The following is a 21020-nucleotide window of genomic DNA, read 5'->3' on the forward strand; positions in this document are numbered from 1 at the left end:
TTCTTGCTAAAGGTCGATCTATAAGCTAGCGGAGGTACAAAGGAATGCTAATTTTTTTTCTCCTTTGTCAGTTTTAATTTATGATAAATAGATATGGATGGTGAAAAAAGTTCTACTAAAACCCACTTTGATCAGAAGACTTTTCTTTATGTTTTTACACAAAAAACAACAGAAATTAACCAAACAAACAAAGAAATACAAAGCAAGACGATAGCGGCTGACACATAAAAAAAGACTTGAATTTCCCTTTGGGGATCAATAAAGTATCCATCTGTCTATTATGTAAAAATATGGTAGTCAACATTTGAAACATTTGGATCAAAACATTTCATCTAAGTTGTCTAAGTTATTATTCAAAATTCTGTCATGACGTGTGTGTTTTTGATCCACTTCAGATGTTAACTACTGTATGAGGAAGAGTTTTAACTAAATTAGCTAAATAAAGTTGAGTACGAGTTGAAACATCAGGATGACTTTTTGAAGTCCTGAACATATCGGAGGGAGTTGAACATCTTCAAACAGAGCTGGTCACGATTTAAATTGTCTTTAAATATGATTTCATCTCTCAGTAGACGAGACATTTACTTGGACAGGTCAACATCTCCTCTGAGGATAAGACACACCCTCCTCCTCCTCCTCCTCCTCCTCCTATCATTCTTGGTCACGTGAACATGTCAGTTTCAAGGTGACACCTCAGTAAAACTTCAGCAGACAGAGGAGCTGGTGTTCCTACATCGTGGAACATTGTCCTGAAATGTGCTTTTCACTTGCTTGAGCTGTTTTTAAACATAATTTCACAACTGAGGAGGTTGTATAGTCACTGTGTAGCTGGAAGCAGGGCCGTTTATAGCCTTTTTTGGGGGTCACTATTCTATTTGGGATCTATTTAGCAAAACTCCAGTGTGATCTGATAATCAACACCTCAAAGATCATGTGTGGTGATGCATTAATCTGTTTCAAGATTAGATGCGTCAATCTCTCTTCAAGAAGAGAGATGCAATCTCTTAATCTAAAATTCAAGTTAAGCTAACATGATGCTAGTTAGGTAGCACCAGTTTTGCTGAGGCTAGCTGGCTAGCGGGAAAAACACACTGACCCTGGATGTGGGGAGAAATTTTATTAATCAAAAATTTGATAGAAAAAAACAAACAAGCTGCTCTATAGCAACAGTTTATTTAGGACTGAGGAATTTTAGAAGATCCACTGACAAAATTAATAAATTCTGATGTTATAAACCCGAGATTTTTCAAGAATAAAATGGCAAGAAATAAAAAAAAAAGATAAATTCTGACTTAATAAAATGCAGAGAAAATGAATTTCTGGCATTTTATCATCCCCTATCTTTGGATTTGACTTATATCACACTTTTTAGGTACCCAAAGACACTTCACAATGGTTCTTTTATTCATTCCTACTTGGAGATGGTAAACTAACTGTGTAGCCACAGCTGCCCTGGGGCAGACTGATGGCCCCTCCGACCACCACCAGATCATTCAAACACATTCACACACCAGCCCAAGGACACAATAACAGATGACTGGGGGATTTGATCGCCAATCCTTCGACGACCCGGTCTACTACCTGAGCCACTGCCGCCTCGTAATTGTCAACAGGGGCCGGGTACATACTGCATCAAGAGAGTTCATAAATTGTATTTATCCATTTCTGTTGTTTCTGTGTAAAAATAAAAAAAAACAAAATAAGTAGTAGTAGTAGTTGTATTGTGTTCATTATGTCTTCAGATAGGTATCCTAGGGTTTCTTTTTTCCAGACAAAGTTCTGACTTCTTACCTTCCGTCTGACCTCATAGTAAAAACAGCTGATAAGGACGTTGTCACTTCCCATCACGTGACACTCTGAGGAAGGCGGGAGAACCGCCGAAACTATCAGACGGAAGGTAAGAAGTCGGAACTTTGTCTGGAAACAAGAAACCTTAGGATAAGTAGTAGTAGTAGTTGGGTAAATACAACCTTTTACACCCACCTTTAGCAGGAATAACTTAAAGTTTCCTTTTTTTTTAAATATTTTTATCCCAATTTTTTTCTCCATTTTATCACCCAGTGCTCCTACCTAAGTTAGTCCTGGGCAATGCCAACCTCTACCAACCCCGGGAGGGCCCTGCACTGGACTCAAGTGTCCTCCTTAACCTAAGGATTGATCAGCAGCATCTTTTCACCCAACAGGGTGGAGCTTCTCTGGCCGGACGTAGCGCGTGGAAGGATCACGTTATGGCGCCCCGGTTGGCCAGAGGGGGCATGTATAGCCCAGGACTTTGTGCATGTTTTTGTGAGGGTAGCTCACATTAGCTACCCAAGGAAACACGGGGAGAACATGCAAACTCCACACAGAAAGGCCCTTTCCAACCCCACCCAGGTGCTGAAATCATGGGGGAACTTAACAGGACCCAGGACCTTCTAGCTGTGAGACGGCTGCACTACCAGACGCACCATCGTGCCCCATATCCTAAAGTTTCCTTTCGCGGTTGTGGAGGATTCTTCTGTTATAAGCGCTTTATAAACTGGAGTCTAATGTTGCAGAGTTGGTTTGATTTTCAGATCCTCTACTTTAACTCACGTTTAATTTTTTTCCCAACAACAAAGTGAGTCCTAATGTTCAACACTGTAGTCAGAATGCAGAGTAATAAACTCCATATTAACCAAAGGGTGAGCGTGTCACACCAACACACACTGAGCTCAGGGTGCCGAGCAGTGACCGCTCGAGTGTAAATATTGAACTGACTTATCTGGTGACACACCAGGGCTGACATTCCACATTAACGCAAACACACACAGACATGAAGGATTATGGGAAGGAAGAGCAGCGCTCTGGGATTTCTTTATTAACTAAACCTCCTTCTAACACACACACACTTCAAACATGTCTACAGGTCGTTGTGAGGACCTAAATGGATGTCATTTACATACATCCCTGAACACAAGTCTGAAAACAGAAAGTCAAGATGTCCCCACTTTCCACAAAGTCCTCCCTTTAAAAGTGTAAAGGCTCAGTAAGTCCTCACAAGGTTGGTAAACAGGAACACACACACACACACACACAGAGCTTGATGAAGCCTTATCACCAGAAGTTCCTCCAAAGCTTCGTTCCAACCGACACAACTGTAATTTCATGCTTTCAGTATTTCCACTTACGCTTTGTGTGTGATATTAAATGGGATGATTATTAATCTAAAACTTTGTGTGACCAGAAATACAGCTACACCAACAAAGACAGTGAGCAAATGAAAACATCACGTCACACTGCAGTAAAACACTACAATATTTGGACCAATCAGCAGCTACTTTTACTAAAATGCGACCCGCTGCAGTTCCACCGTTGTCCACCAGATGATGGTGTGATCCAACTGGCACTTCGCTTAAGTAAAAACATTTCGTACTTCTCAAACTGCTGCTCTAAAATGACAAAACTGACTTAAATTTAGCAAGTCCAAAGTATATTTAATTTTGACAAGAGGTGACACCACATCCATCCATGGAAAAGTCTACGTTCCTCTCCAGAAGAAGAAGAAGATCATTGCACCTGAAACAGGTGCTTGTCTCCACCCACATGTGCAACTAAATGAGCGTCATGCTTCAGATTTGTCTATCTGAAGAGGTCGATACCTCAGATCATCTGTTGAATAAAGACATAACAAAGTACATTAACAAAAGCTTTATTTACAAAGTCTTCATGGAGTTACATAAAACAAAGTCATTAAATAAATTAAAGACAAAAACAGCAGCAATACAGTAAAATATATAACAAACAGAACAAAGTCTGTTGGAGTCTGGATGGATTTACCATCTGCAACACAAACATTCGTATGAAGGGCTGAGAGTCCTGGACTGTTGGAATGAACCTTTAAACTCCTCGGATTGATGATTTTGTGTCTTCATCCACATTGTTCATGACTTGGCTAAAGTCAGGGGTGTTAGCTCTGTGTTTCTAAAAGATGAAAAAAGACACAAAATATATTATCACAGAGTTCCCATGAAAAATTAAACAGTTTTTAACAGTTTTTATCTGTCAGATTTCACAAAGAGGGAACATGAACTGATGAGTCACCCGAGGCTCTAATACATAGCTTTGTGGCACACCTTTGTTTAAACGCAAAACCCTTCAAGAACAGTTTGAGGTTGCACTACAGCATCTTAGCCAGTCTCAGGTCTCGACTGCTGTGCAGTTAACTTTCCTAAGAGAACGCTGCAACCAGATCTAGTTAGTACCATAGGTTAGCATGAGCTAAGTCAGCTAAGATAGCAACTCGTCATATTGGAGTTAAAGTTCTGGGTTGGTCTCAAAGCATTGGTCAGGAGCGCTGGTGGAAAGATACAGCGAGACTTCTGTTTTTAAAAGTTGTTCCATTGAGGGCTGGAAACCAGGACTGACCAGAAGAAACTTCTCTGGATCAGCTGCTTCTACCTCTGGCACCAGCTGTGTGCTGTGTGGGGATATTTGAAACAAGAACTAACAGAACTGGAAAGAAGGACTAGTGGAGCTGTACCGAGAACTGCAGTCTCTCACGCTGCTGCTCACTGTTGTAAGCCAGTCCCATCGCCTCCGGGTTGATCAGGTCTACCAAACCCGGGCCTGGGAGTGACGGGCTTAGCGACACGGTCCTGGTGAACCCCCACTAGTCCTGGTTACAGGTTCTCTAGTCCTAGTTCCAGCTTCATTAAACCTGGTTCCAGTTCTACTGGTCCTGGTTCCAGCTCTGCTAGCCCCGGTTTCAGGTGTTGTTTCAGTAGAAACATCTGAAATGAGGACTTTTGGATCAGAATTAATTAGGGCTGGGTATTGTTAAGAACCTCACAATTCGATTCGATTCTTTAAGTTTCGTTTCGATTCAATATTGATTTAAATGCTTCGATATCGATTCAGTAAGACGTAGAAATACACAAACCCCTGGCAATTTTTCATTATTTATATTTTCATGCCTATAACACGTGGCATGTTACTTCACATAGAAATGAACTGAGCAATTAAACTTAGCAGCACCATAATAGCTCACCTGTGCATTTGTACTGTAGAACAAAAGTTAAAATAATAAAAAAAAACACATGACAGTTCTGTGTCAACATGATCCGCAGGTTTGTCGTGTTGCTGTTCAGTATTTTAACTTTTGTACTACAGTACTGACTCGGCGCAGAGCCTCCACCACCTTCTCTCCTATTGGACACACCGAGATGTCCTCACAGCGCGGCATGATGGAATTAAAAAATGTTCAATTCGGGCAGGCAGGCACGGTGCAAGAGTGGACAGCTCTGCCGCTGAGCTCGGTGGTAGAGCTGTCCACTCTTGCGCCGCGGCAGCACATACACAATGAATGGGATCTGCGGGGTCTGCGTTTTGCGCCCTCTATGTGAAAGGGGCTTTACACACCACCCTACTTTTGTCCGTTTCTCGTGTTACTTCTTTCTTTTCTTTTTTTCCGTGTTCCTTCTTTAAATGGGAATTCAAAATGAGTCCAAATGTCTGATCTGAAAGATTTTCCGCTTGCCATCGTCGCATGTTTATTGTTGTTTGGTCCCGTGCAGCCACCGTCTACAGAACGCGAATCAAAAGAAAATGTTGCACACAGCGCCCCCACTGGCCAGGAGATGAATCGATTCAGAAACTTTGCTTAATCGATTTTTCGATATTTTTACCCACCCCTAGAATGAATGTAGAGTAACATTACTTAGCATCATAGGTTCAGCAGTGAACTGAAAAAGCTAACTTGTGGTAACTGAAGGAAGGTGGGCGTGACCCAACCAGCTTGCACGAGGCTGGGGGAGCTTGTGTTACTAAAGGCTGCCTCCACGTTGGTGTTCCCTCTGAGGTTTCATGAATCTGAGAAGCAGAACATCCCTCCGAGGAGACACCTTCATTTGTTCACAGAAGTCTCCGAGTTCACCTCAGGGGTCGAAGGTTTCAACAGAACTCTCTGGAGTTACCATGTGTCAAACTTACACTGAAGGGTTTGTGGGCGTGTCCAGGTGATTTCACAGAGACAGGTGTGGCTTCCTGAACGTCTCATTGGTGATGGACAGTCGGGTCAGTCGGGCGCCGTAATAATCCACAATATAGTTGGATCCATCTGCTGGACCCACGATCTGCAGAGGGGACGACACAAAGCTTTAGATGTTCTACTTCTGTACTGAAATGAATCTGCTATCAAAATAAAAGTAACAGGTTGGAGAGAAGTCACACAGCAGAAATGTGACTAAATCTCATATCTGTCCGTTTTTCAGGAACCAAACCATAAAACTGCTTTTACTTGATAGATGAGGTTAAAACAACTTCTTATCCATGTTTGTTCAGTTCAAACCAGCTGATAAGGTTGTAAATTGAATCAGTTACTGATCCAATTCAGTTAACACTCTGCTGACTAGTTGTGACGGTAAACTCGTGCAGATGTCATCAGTGACCCTCCACAGACTTTAGTCGTAGTTAAGTCGGGGTCACACTGGTGGCTGCTTGTACAGCGGTGCCGTTCCTTCTTCAGGGAACGTTTCCAAACCCCAGCTCCTCGGCTGGAGTTGTGAATTTACCTGAAGGCTTTGCGATCACGTGATAAACGCGCAGCGGTCTGATCGTTAAACTCGGGTATCTTGCTGTGACTTCTAGAAATGTACAAATAAACAGGATGAATGGTGTCAAAAAAGCTTTGTGTACGACTCTCATGTCAGACTTCTGCTCCATTGGCCCGGTGGGGAATGACGTAACATGGAGGCGTTTGACAGCGGCTGGCGAGTCTTACCGGTTCTACGGCCCTTTGGACTCCAACTCTAGTCTCCCCCCAAAGTCTCTGTCCCGGAGCGGTCCCCCTAACACGTTACAATCTACACCAGACAAACACCTGAGACTCACCTGCATGGCAATCAATATGAAGTCAATCAGTGTCCCGATTCCGCAGAACCCAACGGTGCAGAACTTCAGCAGTCCTGGAAGACACACGGAAAACAGAGAACCTCGGTGACTAAACAAGCGAGAGCTGATGAAAGACTCAAACATCTGGATAACCAAGAAATCAGGACGGATCATCGGGAGACTGAAGATAATGTTTCATCCGTGCGTTTACGATAGTAAATGAACAGCGATTAAAAATGTAGGAACAGTTACACTAATATTGAACTAATATTGTATTTTCCGCACTATAAGGCGCACCTAAAAGCCTTTAATTTTCTCAAAAGCCGGCAGTGCGCCTTATAATGCGGTGCACCTTATATATGATCATTACGGTAATTTATGTTACTGTAGTCAGGGGGATTGTGGGTAATGTAGTCAGTGTCGCCGAAGTAACGGCGCTGAAAATGGCAGGAATCATCACAGACATTCAAGACAACAGCAGTGACGCTGACTCGCATAATAGCGACTGTGACCAGACAGAGCAAAGCTGGTTTTTATTTTGTTAATAAAGTTTAACGTACAGTACTTTTCTTCTTGTTTTTTTTTTTTGCATTTCCTGTAGAGCAGCTCCATCAGGTAGATACGTAACTCAACCCCGGCCACTACAGTACGGTATATATATATATATTACCGGTCAGGGGTGGCATTGCTACACACTTTAATAACACTTAAATTTGATCTTTTTAAAATATATTTAAACTTTAATTTTATGGAAGTGTTAATGACAAGTGTGATACTAAACGTATTCATTTCATTAATATTAAAAATCCATCCATCCATCCATTTTCTTCCGCTTATCCGTTCACGGGTCGCGGGGGCAGCAGCCTCAGCAGAGATGCCCAGACTTCCTTCACATCAGACACTTCCTCCAGCGCTTATAATAATAATAATAATAATAATAATAATAATTATTATTATTATTATAATCTAATAATAATGTTTAATATTAAAAATCAATGGGTTAATTTGATTCCATATAATATTTTAATTGATAACTTGATTAAGTTAATAAAGTGTTATTGAACTGAAGTGCAGTGTGAGGGAGTGCATGTGTGTGCGTACCGAGGGCGGGGTATCCCAGGTAGAAGCGGTCAGCTCCCAGCCAGCCCAGAAACAGAGACAGCGCCACCGCCACTTTATAGGAATAACCGCTCCTGTCAGGACACACAGACAATGTCACTTGTCACAGACCCAGCAGCACATCTATCATCTCCTCCAGGTTCTACATCTTTAGTGTTGTTGTCTTCGTTTAGATCACACATTTTGTTATGGAAAAGAAACCAGGTCGAGTTGAATCGAGCAGAGTAGGTACTAGTGGAAAAGTGCTATAAGATACATTCAGCACTCTCATGAATATCCTGGTTCCAGCTCCGCCAGGCCCCGTTTCAGTTCTACTAGTCCTGGTTTCAGTTTAACTAGTCCTGGTTTCAGTTCTACTAGTCCTGGTTTCAGATCTACTAGTCCTGGTTTCAGTTCTACTAGTCCTGGTTTCAGTCAGCTTCCTGGGCAACATAGCAGAGAAACAGAGCAGTACGGAGAAAAAGAGGATTCAGAAACCTTCTTCTGAACTCATAAGAGACATCAGTCTGTCCAGTTCTTGTACAGCTGATGGTGTAGCTACTCTATGGGTGCAACGATAAGTCAACTTAGTCGACAAACCTAATGCAAAATTTCAAAGCTGAGAACTAAATAAGAGCCATTTAATAAAGATGAGATTAATAATCTGCATTGTCGACTAATAGTTTCAACAGTCGATGGCTGTCAGAATAGAGGGAATGTGCATGACGTCACAGATGCGACTTCACAGCGGGTTACGCCCACTGTTGAATCCTAGATAATGAAATTGTGTAACTCTTGGCAGTCATCAAGGCCCAGCTACTGTAGCATACTGGTATCACCTGCTTCCATATACAAGTACAGGTGAGTATCATCTGCATTTAATTGCTGCTGCAAACTGTCTTGACAAACTGTCTTTTCGCATTAATAAAAGATACGGTCATCCTTCTGTTACAGTCAAGTGGTCGTAGTAGGTCTGTTACAGTGAAGAATGACGTGGTCATCACTGCCCCCCCTCTGACCACCTCAGTGTCTGCTGTCTACATCTGTTTATATAGTCATCCCTGTACTGCACCAGCTACCCACTGTGTCTGTCTCTCCTTTTTCAATAGAGGGAATGCGCATGACGTCACAGATCTGACTTCACAGCAGGTTTCGCCCACTGAGTGGCAGAAAGACTGAGTGGCAGAAAGACTGAGTGGCAGAAAGACTGAGTGGCAGAAAGACTGAGTGGCAGCGTAAACTTTCAGTTTGAGCATCTAAACATCTAAAATGGGAAAGAGCTGTTGTGCGATCGACTGTACTCATAGATTTAGCAAGAAATCGGAGTTATCGTTTTACAGACTGCTGAAAAATAAGCTTAAGAGACAAATGGATTTCTGCAATTCGCAGAAACAACTGGATTCCAAGCACCGAAACGTGGATTTGTGGTTCCCATTTTGTATCAGGTAATGTTGGATTTTGGGTAGCTAACGTTAAACGGTCAAATCATAAAGTTCGGTGTCCTCATCACTTTAATACTACAACAAATCCTGCCTTGAAGTAGGACCAAGCATCAAGACTTTTGTATGCCTTCAAGCTTTGCTTCGTGTATTTCCCCGGCGTAGAAATTAAGTACATATAAATATCAGGAAACTCGATCCAAATATTAATGTTCATGGACCACTGGTTCTTTGGGTAACTGTACGGGTCACTGTCAAGTCCAACTGCCTTTAAATTTAAGCCGATAATCGGCTGTTATCCCGTTTTCTCCACACTTTCCTCTACTAGTTGCAGCTGTTTTTGCCACTCAGTGCGAGTAAGGGGGCTGGTCCAGTGGGGAAGTGACGTCAATGCAGACCCTTTATAGTCGTGCGTTGCAGCCCTAGTGCACACACACTCACAGTCTCCTTAAATTTTGAGATAGCGTGCATCTACTCACACGTTCCTGCAGGGGATAGTCTTGTTGAAGCCGACCTCATCTCCGCTGAACTTGAACTCTGAACCGTTGGGGAGTCGACAGCTGATGTTGGGAGCAGGCCGACACTCCACTAAAAACAGACACACACATTTATAACCCGGTGAACATCAATAATCGACTCCTCTGAGCATCTTTACTAAATAAGTACATTTTAGCAAATTTTAGCTGCACAGCAGGATGGCATTGACTCAAAAATGTGTTTACTCAGTACTGATCCTGATATTGTGCAGCCAAAACTTAAGTGTCAAAGTCCATAAAGAAGCTGAAACTATTCTGATTATTCAGCGGCTCACGTTTACAGTCCTGAACAAGTTCTGGACTGTATTCAGACTGTTGTACTGGACCTAAAAGTGAAGTTCTGGATTTGAGAGCAGCCCAAAACTCACCCCACGCCGTTGTGTCCCTGCAGTTCTCTGGTTCCTGAGTGAATTCATCGATCTTGGGATCTTTGCAGAGATATGTGAGCAGAGTTAAGGAGCCTGAACGGTCCAAACATGAGGACAGCACCAGGACCGGATCACATCAACAGGTTTAACACAAATATAGGTACAACTACAAATCAGGTTTATCATCTATTTTCACATTAACCGGTGACTGTTGTTGGTTTTAACGTAAAAATGTATCCAAGCCGTTATTAGTGATGGTGTGGTCGTATTGGCTGTTTTGAATAGTGGCTCTTGCACGAGTCATCACACAAACATGTAAATGTAATAATAATCTAATCATATCTACCTCTTTCTGCTGCACCTCTCACTTTTTAAAATTGTATACGTTATTAAGAGCTGTCATTACCACGTCTACCTCAGACTGCTGCACCTTTCACTTGTTTTAATTGTACATATGTTAATAAGTGCCACATTTGTTTATTTACTGTTTGCTACTTTTTAAATCTGGGTACAGTTAGCGAAATAACCAGAGTCAAACGGTGCGTCCGAAATGCCATACTAAACAGTATATACTAAAAAGTATACTTAAGTTCGGGACACTTTTGAGTAAATATCAGGTTTATGCATTAATTTGGACGTACTACTCAGAGCGCACACGTCTCTTCCTGCCGCTGGGAGGAAGTGACGTGTCACAGCAGCAGTAGCAGCACCGCTCCGCTATTTCCCGTTTATCCTGGCCCAAACAAGATGACATTATATAATATTATATACGAATATTATAATATTAATATTATATGATAATATTATAATACTTAATATTATACTTATGACATATACGTATCACTTAGCAACCAAACACTGCTGCATTGCATTGTGGGAAGTTTCTGCTCGGCTAGTGTCCATCAATCCACACTAATACATTTCTCCAGAATGAGTATGGATAGAGCATACTATTGAGTACGTACTAATGTTTTGGACAAACTAAAAAATCTCACATACTGTTTTTGCTACTCATTAGAGTGGAAGTGTGGGATTTGGGACGCAGCCAAATTCCTTGTCGGGCATGCTCAAACTCGTCCAATAAAGCTGATTCTGATGTAATCTGAGTAAATCTGTTTGGTTTCTGTTCATAAATGGTAAACAATGACGTCATCCCAGTCACGTGACGCCCTTCAGTTAAAACTGCATACTTGTATTTACATCCGCACAGACACTTTATGGAATAATTTCAGCCTCAAACACCTCGACTCGGATTTAACAAAACACGTCTCGTCTTCAAATGAGCTTGTTTCGACACAGAAAACCAATAAACCCGTCACTTTAACCGGACCACGCAGACGCTAACAGGAGCTAACAGGCGGGCCGTGCCCGTGTCTCTGTTTAGGAGGATATTGTCCCAGTCTCAGGTGGGCGCAGCTGTCCAGGTCCTCGGCCCGGGCCAGCCCGGCCCGCGGGGCCCCGCGGGGCAGCAGCAGGACCCAGGCCGCAGAGACGAGCCGCAGCAGCCGCAGCAGCCGCCTCCAGCCGGCCATCTCTCACCGTGTCACGTGACACGGAGGCGCCTTCACGGCGCTGCCCGCGGTGGGAAATCACACACTCCTGCTCTCAGTTTGCCTTTTCCCTCAGTGAAATAAAATAAAATACGGAAGAGTATCAGGGCCACGCAGAAGAAAAATTCGAGAAAAAAGTCGAAATGTCGAGAAAAAAGTCGAAATGTTGAGAAAAAAGTCAAAATTTCGTGAATAAAGTTGAAATGTTGAGAAAAAAGTCGAAATTTCGACTTTTTTCTCAAAATTTCGACTTTTTTCTCGAAATTGTATTTCAACATTATTCTCGTCATTTTGACTTTTTTCTCGAAACTGTATTTCAACATTAATCTCGACATTTCGACTTTTTTCTTGATAATTCGATTTTTTTCTTGACATTTCGACTTTTTTCTCGAAACTGTATTTCAACATCAATCTTGACATTTCGACTTTTTTCTCGAAACTGTATTTCAACATTAATCTCGACATTTCGACTTTTTTCTCAAAACTGTATTTCAACATTAATCTCGAGATTTCGACTTTTTTCTCGAAATTGTATTTCAACATTAATCTCGACATTTCCACTTTTTTCTCGATATTTCGACTTTTTTCTCGAAGTGCACAATAAAAATAAATCTTCCCCTCTCAAATATTTTTTCTCCTGCATGGCCCTAATACTACCTAATAAGTATTTTGCAAAATGACGAAAACATGGTTAAAACGGTTTAGTTGATCAACTTTTCTTGTTTCCGCACCAGGTCACGCTTTCATTTTCCCTCAGTGAAATAAAGTTAAAACACTTTTTTGGTGAACGTATTATACATTCCATACATTAGCAAAGGTGTGAAGCTCATATAGTCATTCTTATTTTAGAAATATGTCGCAAAAACAATTATACAACAATATCACGTTAAATTTGGAGCACAATTTTCATGAATCTACAACTGTTTACTTTGTGAGGTAGATGCTTTCATAAAAAGTTTCCATAACTTTAAAGAAACAGAATGAAAAACTTTAGATCAGGGGTCTTCAACCTTTTTTAGCCCAGGGGCCCCTTGGATGAGAGAAAAACAGAGCAGGGACCCCCGCTTGTAATTCTGATTTTTTCCCTTTTTTTTGAATGTGTCAAGTTTTAAGCCTGGCTTATAATAGCTTTTGAATGTGTTTTATTCTGCTTATATCAGTTTATTAATCAATTCCTGACTGGGTTATTAGCCTACATGTGTTTACGGTTGATGAAACTTTGGCCTCGTCAGACGTGGAAGGAGTAACGTTAGGCCAAGCTGTTACGCGCGCGCGTAAAACCTTTAACTGAGCATGTAAAGGTAATACGTGCGCGCGTGAAACTTTTACGCGCTCACTAGAAGTTTTACGCGAGCGCGTAAAGGCATTTCCATTCATAAACAGAGCAGGGCGCAACTGGATGGTCTCCTGTTCCAGCAATACTCCCATGTACTTGTTTTTACATGCGCACGTATTACCTTTACGTGCTCACTTAAAGGTTTTTACGCGCTCGCGTAAAGGTTTCACGTGCGCGCGTAAAACTCATTATAGATATATAAAAAAAAATCAGTGTCTCTTTAGGGGCTCCGTACAAATTATTTTGGTTAAAATTGCCTTTATTTCTTTTTAAATTGGAGGACCCCCTGCAGTACCTCCGCGCCCCCCCTAGGGTTCGCGGACCCCCGGTTGAAGACCCCTGCTCTAGATATAACCAGTACTCGAGTTGTAAAAAAAATCAGGGGGGATGGTGGATTTTATCATATGGGGACAGATAATTTGTGCTGATTACAAATAATATAATATATTACAAATAATAGCACTGACCAAAACACCTGCAGAAATACTGCAGGAATGACATAGCAGCAGTTAAATGCAGCCTTCTGTAAGCTTTAAATATCCACTGGGCTTACATCAAATACATCAAAACACAACAATAAAGAACAGTTTTCTGAACTTATCAATATGACTCTGTCCTTCACAGGATAAGTAAAATGAATCACTGCAAAAACTCAAAATATTAACAAGAATATTTGTCTTATTTCTAGTTAAAATGTCTCATTTTAGTAAAGAAAATCTCATTACACTTAAAACAAGACTCATCACTGGAAAAAACAACAATTTTCTCCTGTTTCAAGTAGATTTTCACTTGAAATAAGTAGAACAAGAGCACGTGGAACAAGATTTTATTGCTTGTAATGAGAAGATAAATCTTGTCCCACTGGCAGATTTTCCTACTTATTTCAAGTGAAAATTTACCTGAAACAGGTGAAAATTCTCAAATAAGTTATTTTTCTGGTGATGACTCTAAATGTTGAAATAGCAGTAAAACCATATTCATTGATGAAATTACATAAGGGATAGAAAGTGGGGTTGATTTTGACCGTTTTTATTTCAGGGGGGATGCCATCCCCCCTCATCCCCCCTCAACTCGAGCACTGGATATAACAACACAACAATATTGGCAAGAGGATACACGTGTCCTTTTCAAGCTCTTTTCTGCAGTTTGTAGACACAAACACCATGACAATGTCATTGACATCAAAGTGAAAAGTATTATAAGTATTTAGCAAAATGACGAAAACATGGTTAACCCGGTTTAGTTTATCAACTTTTCTAGTTTCCCCGCCCGTTCAAGCTCGCTTTCCGTTTTTCCGACTGTCCTCAAACGGAGCTTGGAGCGACTCCGGAGCGGAGCCTGATCCGGGGAAAGAGCCTCTAGTCCCGCCTGAGGTCGGCGGAGCCCCGCTGTGCGGAGAACCGGGGAGGAGGAGACCCCCGTGAGTTCCTACATCTGTAACAGAACCAGGTGAGTTTTCCTGCCGTTCCTGGCCCCCGCAGCTCGGTAGCGGTTAGCTGAGTTAAGCCTGAATTATGGTTCTGCGTTAAATCGACGCAGAGCCTGTGACGTAGGGTACGCGGCGACGCATAAATCGACGCAGACCCTACGGCGTAGCTCTGCGTCGGCGTAACGCGGGACCATAAATCAGCCTTTAGCGGCTGCGCAGAGACAACATCTTCCAACTTTGTTAATCTTTCTACAAAGTCAGATCCGAACATCGTCTTCACTCCGGGAAAAGTTGTTCACCTTCGTGGGGGCTGATATAAACCTGCGCGGCTGCCTCGCTCTGTTTCCAGCAGGGTTCTGTGCTTTTCCGTGTGTTTTTCACCTGTTCCTAAACTTTGCCGCACCTGTTGAAGCCGCGCAGGTCTCACCTGGAAACCTGTGGTCACACTCAGCTCTGGGGGGGGGGGGGGGGGGGGGGAGAAACATCAGGATTTATTCATTTAATCCGTGATTTAATTCCACCCTTCCTCTGTGAGCCGCCCAGTTTCACTTCCTGGTTTCTCAGGTGAGCACAGGTGAGCTGACTGCTGACTCTGCAGGTTTACATGAGTGAACAGAGAGCTGTTTCCTCCTGGGAGGTGATCCAATCTGTCCTGGTGTAGGCGCAAAACACTATATATATATATATATATATATATATATATATATATATATATATATACAGTACTCGAGTTGTAAAAAAAATCAGGGGGATGGTGGATTTTATCATATGGGGACAGATAATTTGTGCTGATTACAAATAATTTGTGCTGATTACAAATAATATAATATATTACAAATAATAGTACTGACCAAAACACCTGCAGAAATACTGCAGGAATGACATAGCAGCAGTTAAATGCAGCCTTCTGTAAGCTTTAAATATCCACTGGGCTTACATCAAATACAACAAAACACAACAATAAAAAACAGTTTTCTGAACTTATCAATATGACTCTGTCCTTCACAGGATAAGTAAAATGGATCACTGCAAAAACTCAAACTCTTAACAAGAATATTTGTCTTATTTCTAGTTAAAATGTCTCAAAAAATCTCATTACACTTAAAACAAGACTCATCACTGGAAAAAACAACAATTTTTTACCTGTTTCAAGTAGATTTTCACTTAAAATAAGTAGAAAAATCTGCCAGTGGAACAAGATTTTTTTGCTTGTAATGAGAAAATAAATCTTGTCCCACTGGCAGATTTTTCTACTTATTTCAAGTAAAAATTTACTTGAAACAGGTGAAAATTCTCAAATAAGTTATTTTTCTGGTGTTATTTTTCTGGCGATGACTCTAAATGTTGAAATAGCAGTAAAACCACATTCATTGATGAAATGACATAAGGGATGGAAAGGGGGGATGGCAGTTTTACAGGGGGGATGATTTTGACCGTTTTTATTTCACATATATATATATATATATATATATATATATATATATATATATATATATATGTGTATATATGTGTATATATGCAGAGGTGGGTAGAGTAGCCAAAAATTGTACTCAAGTAAAAGTACTGTTACTTCAGAATAATAATATGACTCAAGTAGAAGTAAAAAGTAGTCATCCAAATAGTTACTCGAGTAAAAGTAAAAAAGTACTTGGTGAAAAAATTACTCAAGTAATAATAATAATAATAATAAACTTTATTTATATAGCACCTTTCATGTCATAGAATGCAACTCAAAGTGCTTTACATGTCAAAAGAAGATAAGCAAAGCAAGCAAACAAAAACAAAGCAGCTTTAAGACAGTGAAAAACAATATAGCAAACAGTAGGGCTGTGCGATTAATCGATTTTAAATCTAAATCGGATTTATTAATCAAGACGATGTTAAAAAAAGGAAAATCGGAAAATCGATTTTCCTTTTTTGCAGCTGGCTGCATTACAGACAGAGCTCGTCTAGTCATCTTTGTTTGGTCAAGAAAATTATAAATGTCACTTTACTAAACTCAAGGAGGATTTACAGTATCTTTCAATTGCACTTCATTCCCAATAAGGAAATTTGTTTGCTATTTTCCTTTAAAAATAAAGATAAAATATTTGAAACGATTTATTCCATTGTCTTTTGTAGTTTTACCAAAAAAATCTAAATCGAAAATCGGGTTTTCAGAGAAAAAAAATCGGGATTTTATTTTTTTCCAAAATCGCCCAGCCCTAGCAAACACAATAAAACCAACAATAAAAGCAATAGCAAGTAGCAAAAAGAGTAAAAGTACTGAGTAACTGTTGAGTAACGTCTGATTTATTTTTTTAACACAACCATTCAAACAGACAAAAGTACAAAATAATCATCTTCAGGCAAATTAAATTAATAAAATAATAAAATAAATTAAAATGAATAAAAAAATAAAAAATAGCTTAAATTAAAATAATCTTAAAGTAAATTCAAGTACTTTAATAAATAGTAAAATAATAACAGAATAAAAAAATAAATTAAGCACAAGTAGCACAAAATTTCAAGCCTTTGTACTTTTCTTTTTTAACCAGGCAGAACTAGAACAAGCCCATGAACTCATAGAAACTTTGTGAGTCTGTGTATATGTGACAAAACATGCAAAAACAAAATGTTTTCCCAAAGAATCACCCAGTGATGTCATGAGATTGACGCGTACGCGGATAAAAGGGATAAAAGAAAAGTAACAGCTCAACGTAGCCTAATGTAGCAGAGTAAGAGGAACAGTTTCTTCTTCACAAATCTACTCAAGTAAAAGTAAAAAGTATAGTGATTCAAAACTACTCATAAAAGTACAAAATTTCCCTAAACTTACTCAAGTAAGTTTAGTTGAGTAAGTTTAGGGAAATTTTACTTTTAGGAGTAGTTTTGAATCACCTCACCTCTGTCTGTGTGTATGTATGTATGTATGTATATATATATATATATATATATATATATATAAATGATGGCATGTTTGTACTTTTTGAAAATAACACCAGGTAAAATGTAATTTATTTAAAAAAAATGATTTTCTTAGAATTTGTATTTAATATTTTGAAAGAAAAATCTGACTTTATGTTTATGAGAAAAATCTAATATTGTGACTAAACTAATACATTTGAAAGGGAAAACAAACTCTTTTGGTCACAAATCCGAATGAAAATGAAATTCTGCTTTTCATAAACTTGCATATTTGCTAGAAACTGTTTTGAAATATGGTCATAGAATTATTTAAGTTTTTTTTTTTTTAAGAAAAGGTGGGACTCTTTCTGTGTGGAGTTTGCATGTTCTCCCCGTGCTTGCGTGGGTTCCCTCCGGTTACTCCAGCTTCCTCCCACAGTCAAAAAACATGCGTAGTAGGTTAATTGGTGATTCTAAATTGCCCGTAGGTGTTAGTGTGTCTTGTTGTGTGTATGTATGTGGCCCTGTGATGGAAATTAAAATTAACTGAACTAATTATTATAAAGAAAAGAAATTAAAGAAATTAACTGAAAATGAGCAGGGATAGGCTCCAGCAGACCCCCGTGACCCTGCGAAGGATAAAGCAGGTATAGAAAATGGATGGATGGATGGATGGATGGATGGCCCTTTATTCAAGTTGCAGACAGGAAGGGGGTAGAGAGAGAGAATGGGGATGATATGGAGCAAAGGTGCACAGGCCGGGATTCAAACCTGTGACCACTGCAGGAGGACTGTAGCCTCAGTATATGAGCCGCTTTTTAGAATTGTTTAGGTTTGAAAGGAAAAACACTTTTTTGGTCCTGCAGGTCCAAATTACTGCAGCAGCAGAACCGAAGGGAACCTGAAACCCAACATGTTCCTGTGAAAAGTAATTTCTCTTTTCTTCCTCATTTAGGCTGATCAAGAACAACTGGAGGACGACGACAATGTATGAAAATGTGCCAACAGGTAAATCCTCTTTCAGCTACACTTCCTCACACATTGTTGAGCAAGTCCTTTAATTATTATGTAATGATCGGCTGCGGAGGGATCACACCCCGCAGCCTCCCCTGTAAGTTCTGTTCACGAGTGCTGAAGAGGAGGTGCTGCTGGGTAGTTGAACCTCAGATTGAAGAGGAGCAGTGTGGGTTTCGTCCTGACTGTGGAACAGTGGACCAGATCAGAATATCTAGGTGCGGCTGGGGAGCGGAGGGGATCTGGTTTGGCGACCGCAGATTTGGCTCTCTGCTTTTTGCAGATGATGTGATTCTGTTTGCTTCAGATTGGTGCTGCGTCCACAGTGATGCAGACGCAGCATCAGTCTGTTGTGGTGAAGGAGGAGTAGCTTCTCAGTTTACCAGTCAGTCTAAATTCTCACTCTCACCTATGGTTACGAGCTGTACGTAGGTATTGACAAAAAGAATAAGATTGCAGACACGAGCAGCGGAAATAAGTTTTCTCTTCAGGGTGTCGGGCTTTCTCTCAGAGGTACGACCCGCGACCCGAGCCTGGATTCGCTGCAGAGGGTCGATGGATGGGCAGATCCTTTAATTTCTGCACTAACAGAGTGGAGAGTTCTGTTAATTGTTAACTCAAACTCAAATAACTGCATTCTTAGAGGTCGAGTTAGAGGTTGCAGTGGTAATTATTTACAGCAAAAAGGAGTTGGTGTGTAAAACCGCTCAAGGCTCAAAACTCGAGAGTGAATCTATATTTCTATTTGAATAGGACGAGAAGAAACATGTTTTCAGGTGGCGGAAAAAGAAATGATGTTCTTCTATTTAATTTGGCTGTTTTGTATTCGATGACAGGATCAACCCTAGATTTTTGTTTACTTTTACAAAGAAAAACGTCTTAGGTCAGCCTTGTCCTGAGATGTGTCTGGCCCGTCACCATGGATACATGGTTTTGAGTAACTGAGGAGCAGCACAGCGCTCAGTATCAGCTCCTTTGCTTCTGCAATTTCACATGCCAACGGTGAGCGCCATCTGCTGTTCACTAATACAAATGTCAGTCTATATGCAGATGACACTGTTTTATGTTTCCAGTCAGTATTCCACATCTTTTTTTCTGGATGAAGTGGGTGCCTTGACCTTCCGCCAAAAGATGAAAAGGGCCAAAGTAATTTGAAAAAAATAACTAAGAAAAAAAATGTAAATGTGTCAAATTTCAGAAATGATTGATTTGAGATCACAGATTTTAAGAGAAGACATGAACAACTTTTCAAGAAAAAGTCAGAATGATTGTCTTTTATTAAAGAAGCAAATTTGTAGGAAAACAATTGAGTATAAATCCATACGTTTGGAATTCGGACTTTATAGACTCACAAATTTGCTAGATCCCCCCAGAGATTTTGAATTGATGAGCTCACAAATTCAAAAACTAGAAGAAAGAAATTCCCAACCTAAAAAACTTACAAAATACAAACAAGATATCAAGTTTGTAGACTTACATTTGCAAAAAGAACACAGTTTAGTAAGAAAAGCTTCTTTATATCTTCACATTGGAAAAACAACGTAAAAACATGAAGTGTATTCAAAATGTACAAATCTGTGGAAAAGAGTCTGATATGAACTTCACGAAAATAGAAAAACCATGACTTTAAATAATTTGGACGTTTAAATATCAAACCAATGAAATTCTGATTTCTAAACCCAAATTTGTAAGAGAATCGTGGGGAGTTTGCTTTTAGAAATCCACTACTTTTAAAATAATTAAAAGAAAGGGACTTTATAGAGTCACAACCTGTGAAATTATAATTTAGCAATCTCACAAATCCAAATAAAAAAAAAACTGCCTGCCTTAACCTAAAAAGATTCAGAAGAATGTCAGAAAATTAGACTTTATGAACTCATAAACTTACAAAAAACAAAACAAACAAAAATGTAAACTTGCAAAATTAGAAACTAAAACAAAACTATATTTAGTTTTAGTTGTGTGCATAAATACAAATATTAATATTACAAAGTGATAAAATCAACTTTTTTTGAAAGAAATGTTTCAGGCCAGAAATGTAAAAATAGATTTGTACTAACAAATAAGATGAAAGTGGCAGGATAAAACAACACAAACTTTCATTGCTTTCTAAAAGTTGCACTGCGAAACTGATGGAACTGTATTGATATAAATGTTGAGATTGTGACGGATTCAGGAACCCTGATTGATGGCTGATGGTTCACATAAACCTCTGCAGACACACGGCTGCAGCAGGAACAGGGTGAATTATGTGTTGGGACGTAGCTTGTCTCGCGTGTACCACAACAAAAATGTAATTCAATTCAAAATACTTTATTAATCCCCGAGGGGAAATTGATTTTCCAGTACAGCCCGTCCAAGAGAACTGGCTGAGGCTGCAGCCGTGGGTCAGTGCTGCCCTTTCCCTGGATAAGATAAGGATGACACTTGGAAAGAGGAGGGAAGAAAGCCTCACACCCGGCGTCCTGGAGGACAAGTTATTTTTTCCATCTGATTCCTCGGAAGCTCCTCAATC

The 21020-nt window shown here is 40.1% G+C and overlaps 2 protein-coding genes across 6 annotated transcripts in view; one reads left to right on the forward strand and one right to left on the reverse strand.

Moving 5' to 3' along the window:
* Positions 1-3654: 3654 nt before the first annotated feature.
* Positions 3655-11849, reverse strand: tm2d1 (TM2 domain containing 1). The gene is made up of 7 exons (XM_061738118.1): positions 11678-11849; positions 10291-10359; positions 9866-9974; positions 7951-8042; positions 6850-6923; positions 5950-6092; positions 3655-3942 (listed from the first exon to the last, which is right to left on the reverse strand). The coding sequence occupies exons 1-6, from the start codon at positions 11820-11822 to the stop codon at positions 5982-5984; spliced, it is 600 nt and encodes a 199-aa protein (XP_061594102.1). The 5' UTR covers positions 11823-11849; the 3' UTR covers positions 3655-3942; positions 5950-5981.
* A 2619-nt stretch (positions 11850-14468) lies between these two features.
* Positions 14469-21020, forward strand: part of patj (PATJ crumbs cell polarity complex component) — a 128095-nt gene continuing 121543 nt past the window's right edge. For 4 of the 5 annotated variants that reach the window (XM_061738106.1, XM_061738109.1, XM_061738110.1 and 1 more), the window contains exons 1-2: positions 14469-14625; positions 18447-18499. In XM_061738106.1, the coding sequence (XP_061594090.1) occupies positions 18478-18499 (22 nt within the window). In that variant the 5' untranslated portion in view covers positions 14469-14625; positions 18447-18477. The remainder of the gene's footprint in view (positions 14626-18446; positions 18500-21020) is intronic. The other variant, XM_061738108.1, reaches the window with a different exon arrangement.

The sequence above is a fragment of the Cololabis saira genome, chromosome 13, assembly GCF_033807715.1.
Source record: "Cololabis saira isolate AMF1-May2022 chromosome 13, fColSai1.1, whole genome shotgun sequence".
NCBI lineage: Eukaryota > Metazoa > Chordata > Actinopteri > Beloniformes > Belonidae > Cololabis > Cololabis saira.

Bases quoted from the DNA above. Each gene is read 5' to 3' on its own strand.
- tm2d1 (XM_061738118.1), bottom strand. From the start codon at position 11,822: ATGGCCGGCTGGAGGCGGCTGCTGCGGCTGCTGCGGCTCGTCTCTGCG. The intron at 6,924-7,950 runs GTACGCACACAC...TGTGTCTTCCAG, and splicing joins CCTGGGATACCCCGCCCTCG to GACTGCTGAAGTTCTGCACC. The intron at 6,093-6,849 runs GTGAGTCTCAGG...TCCCCTCTGCAG, and splicing joins TCATATTGATTGCCATGCAG to ATCGTGGGTCCAGCAGATGG.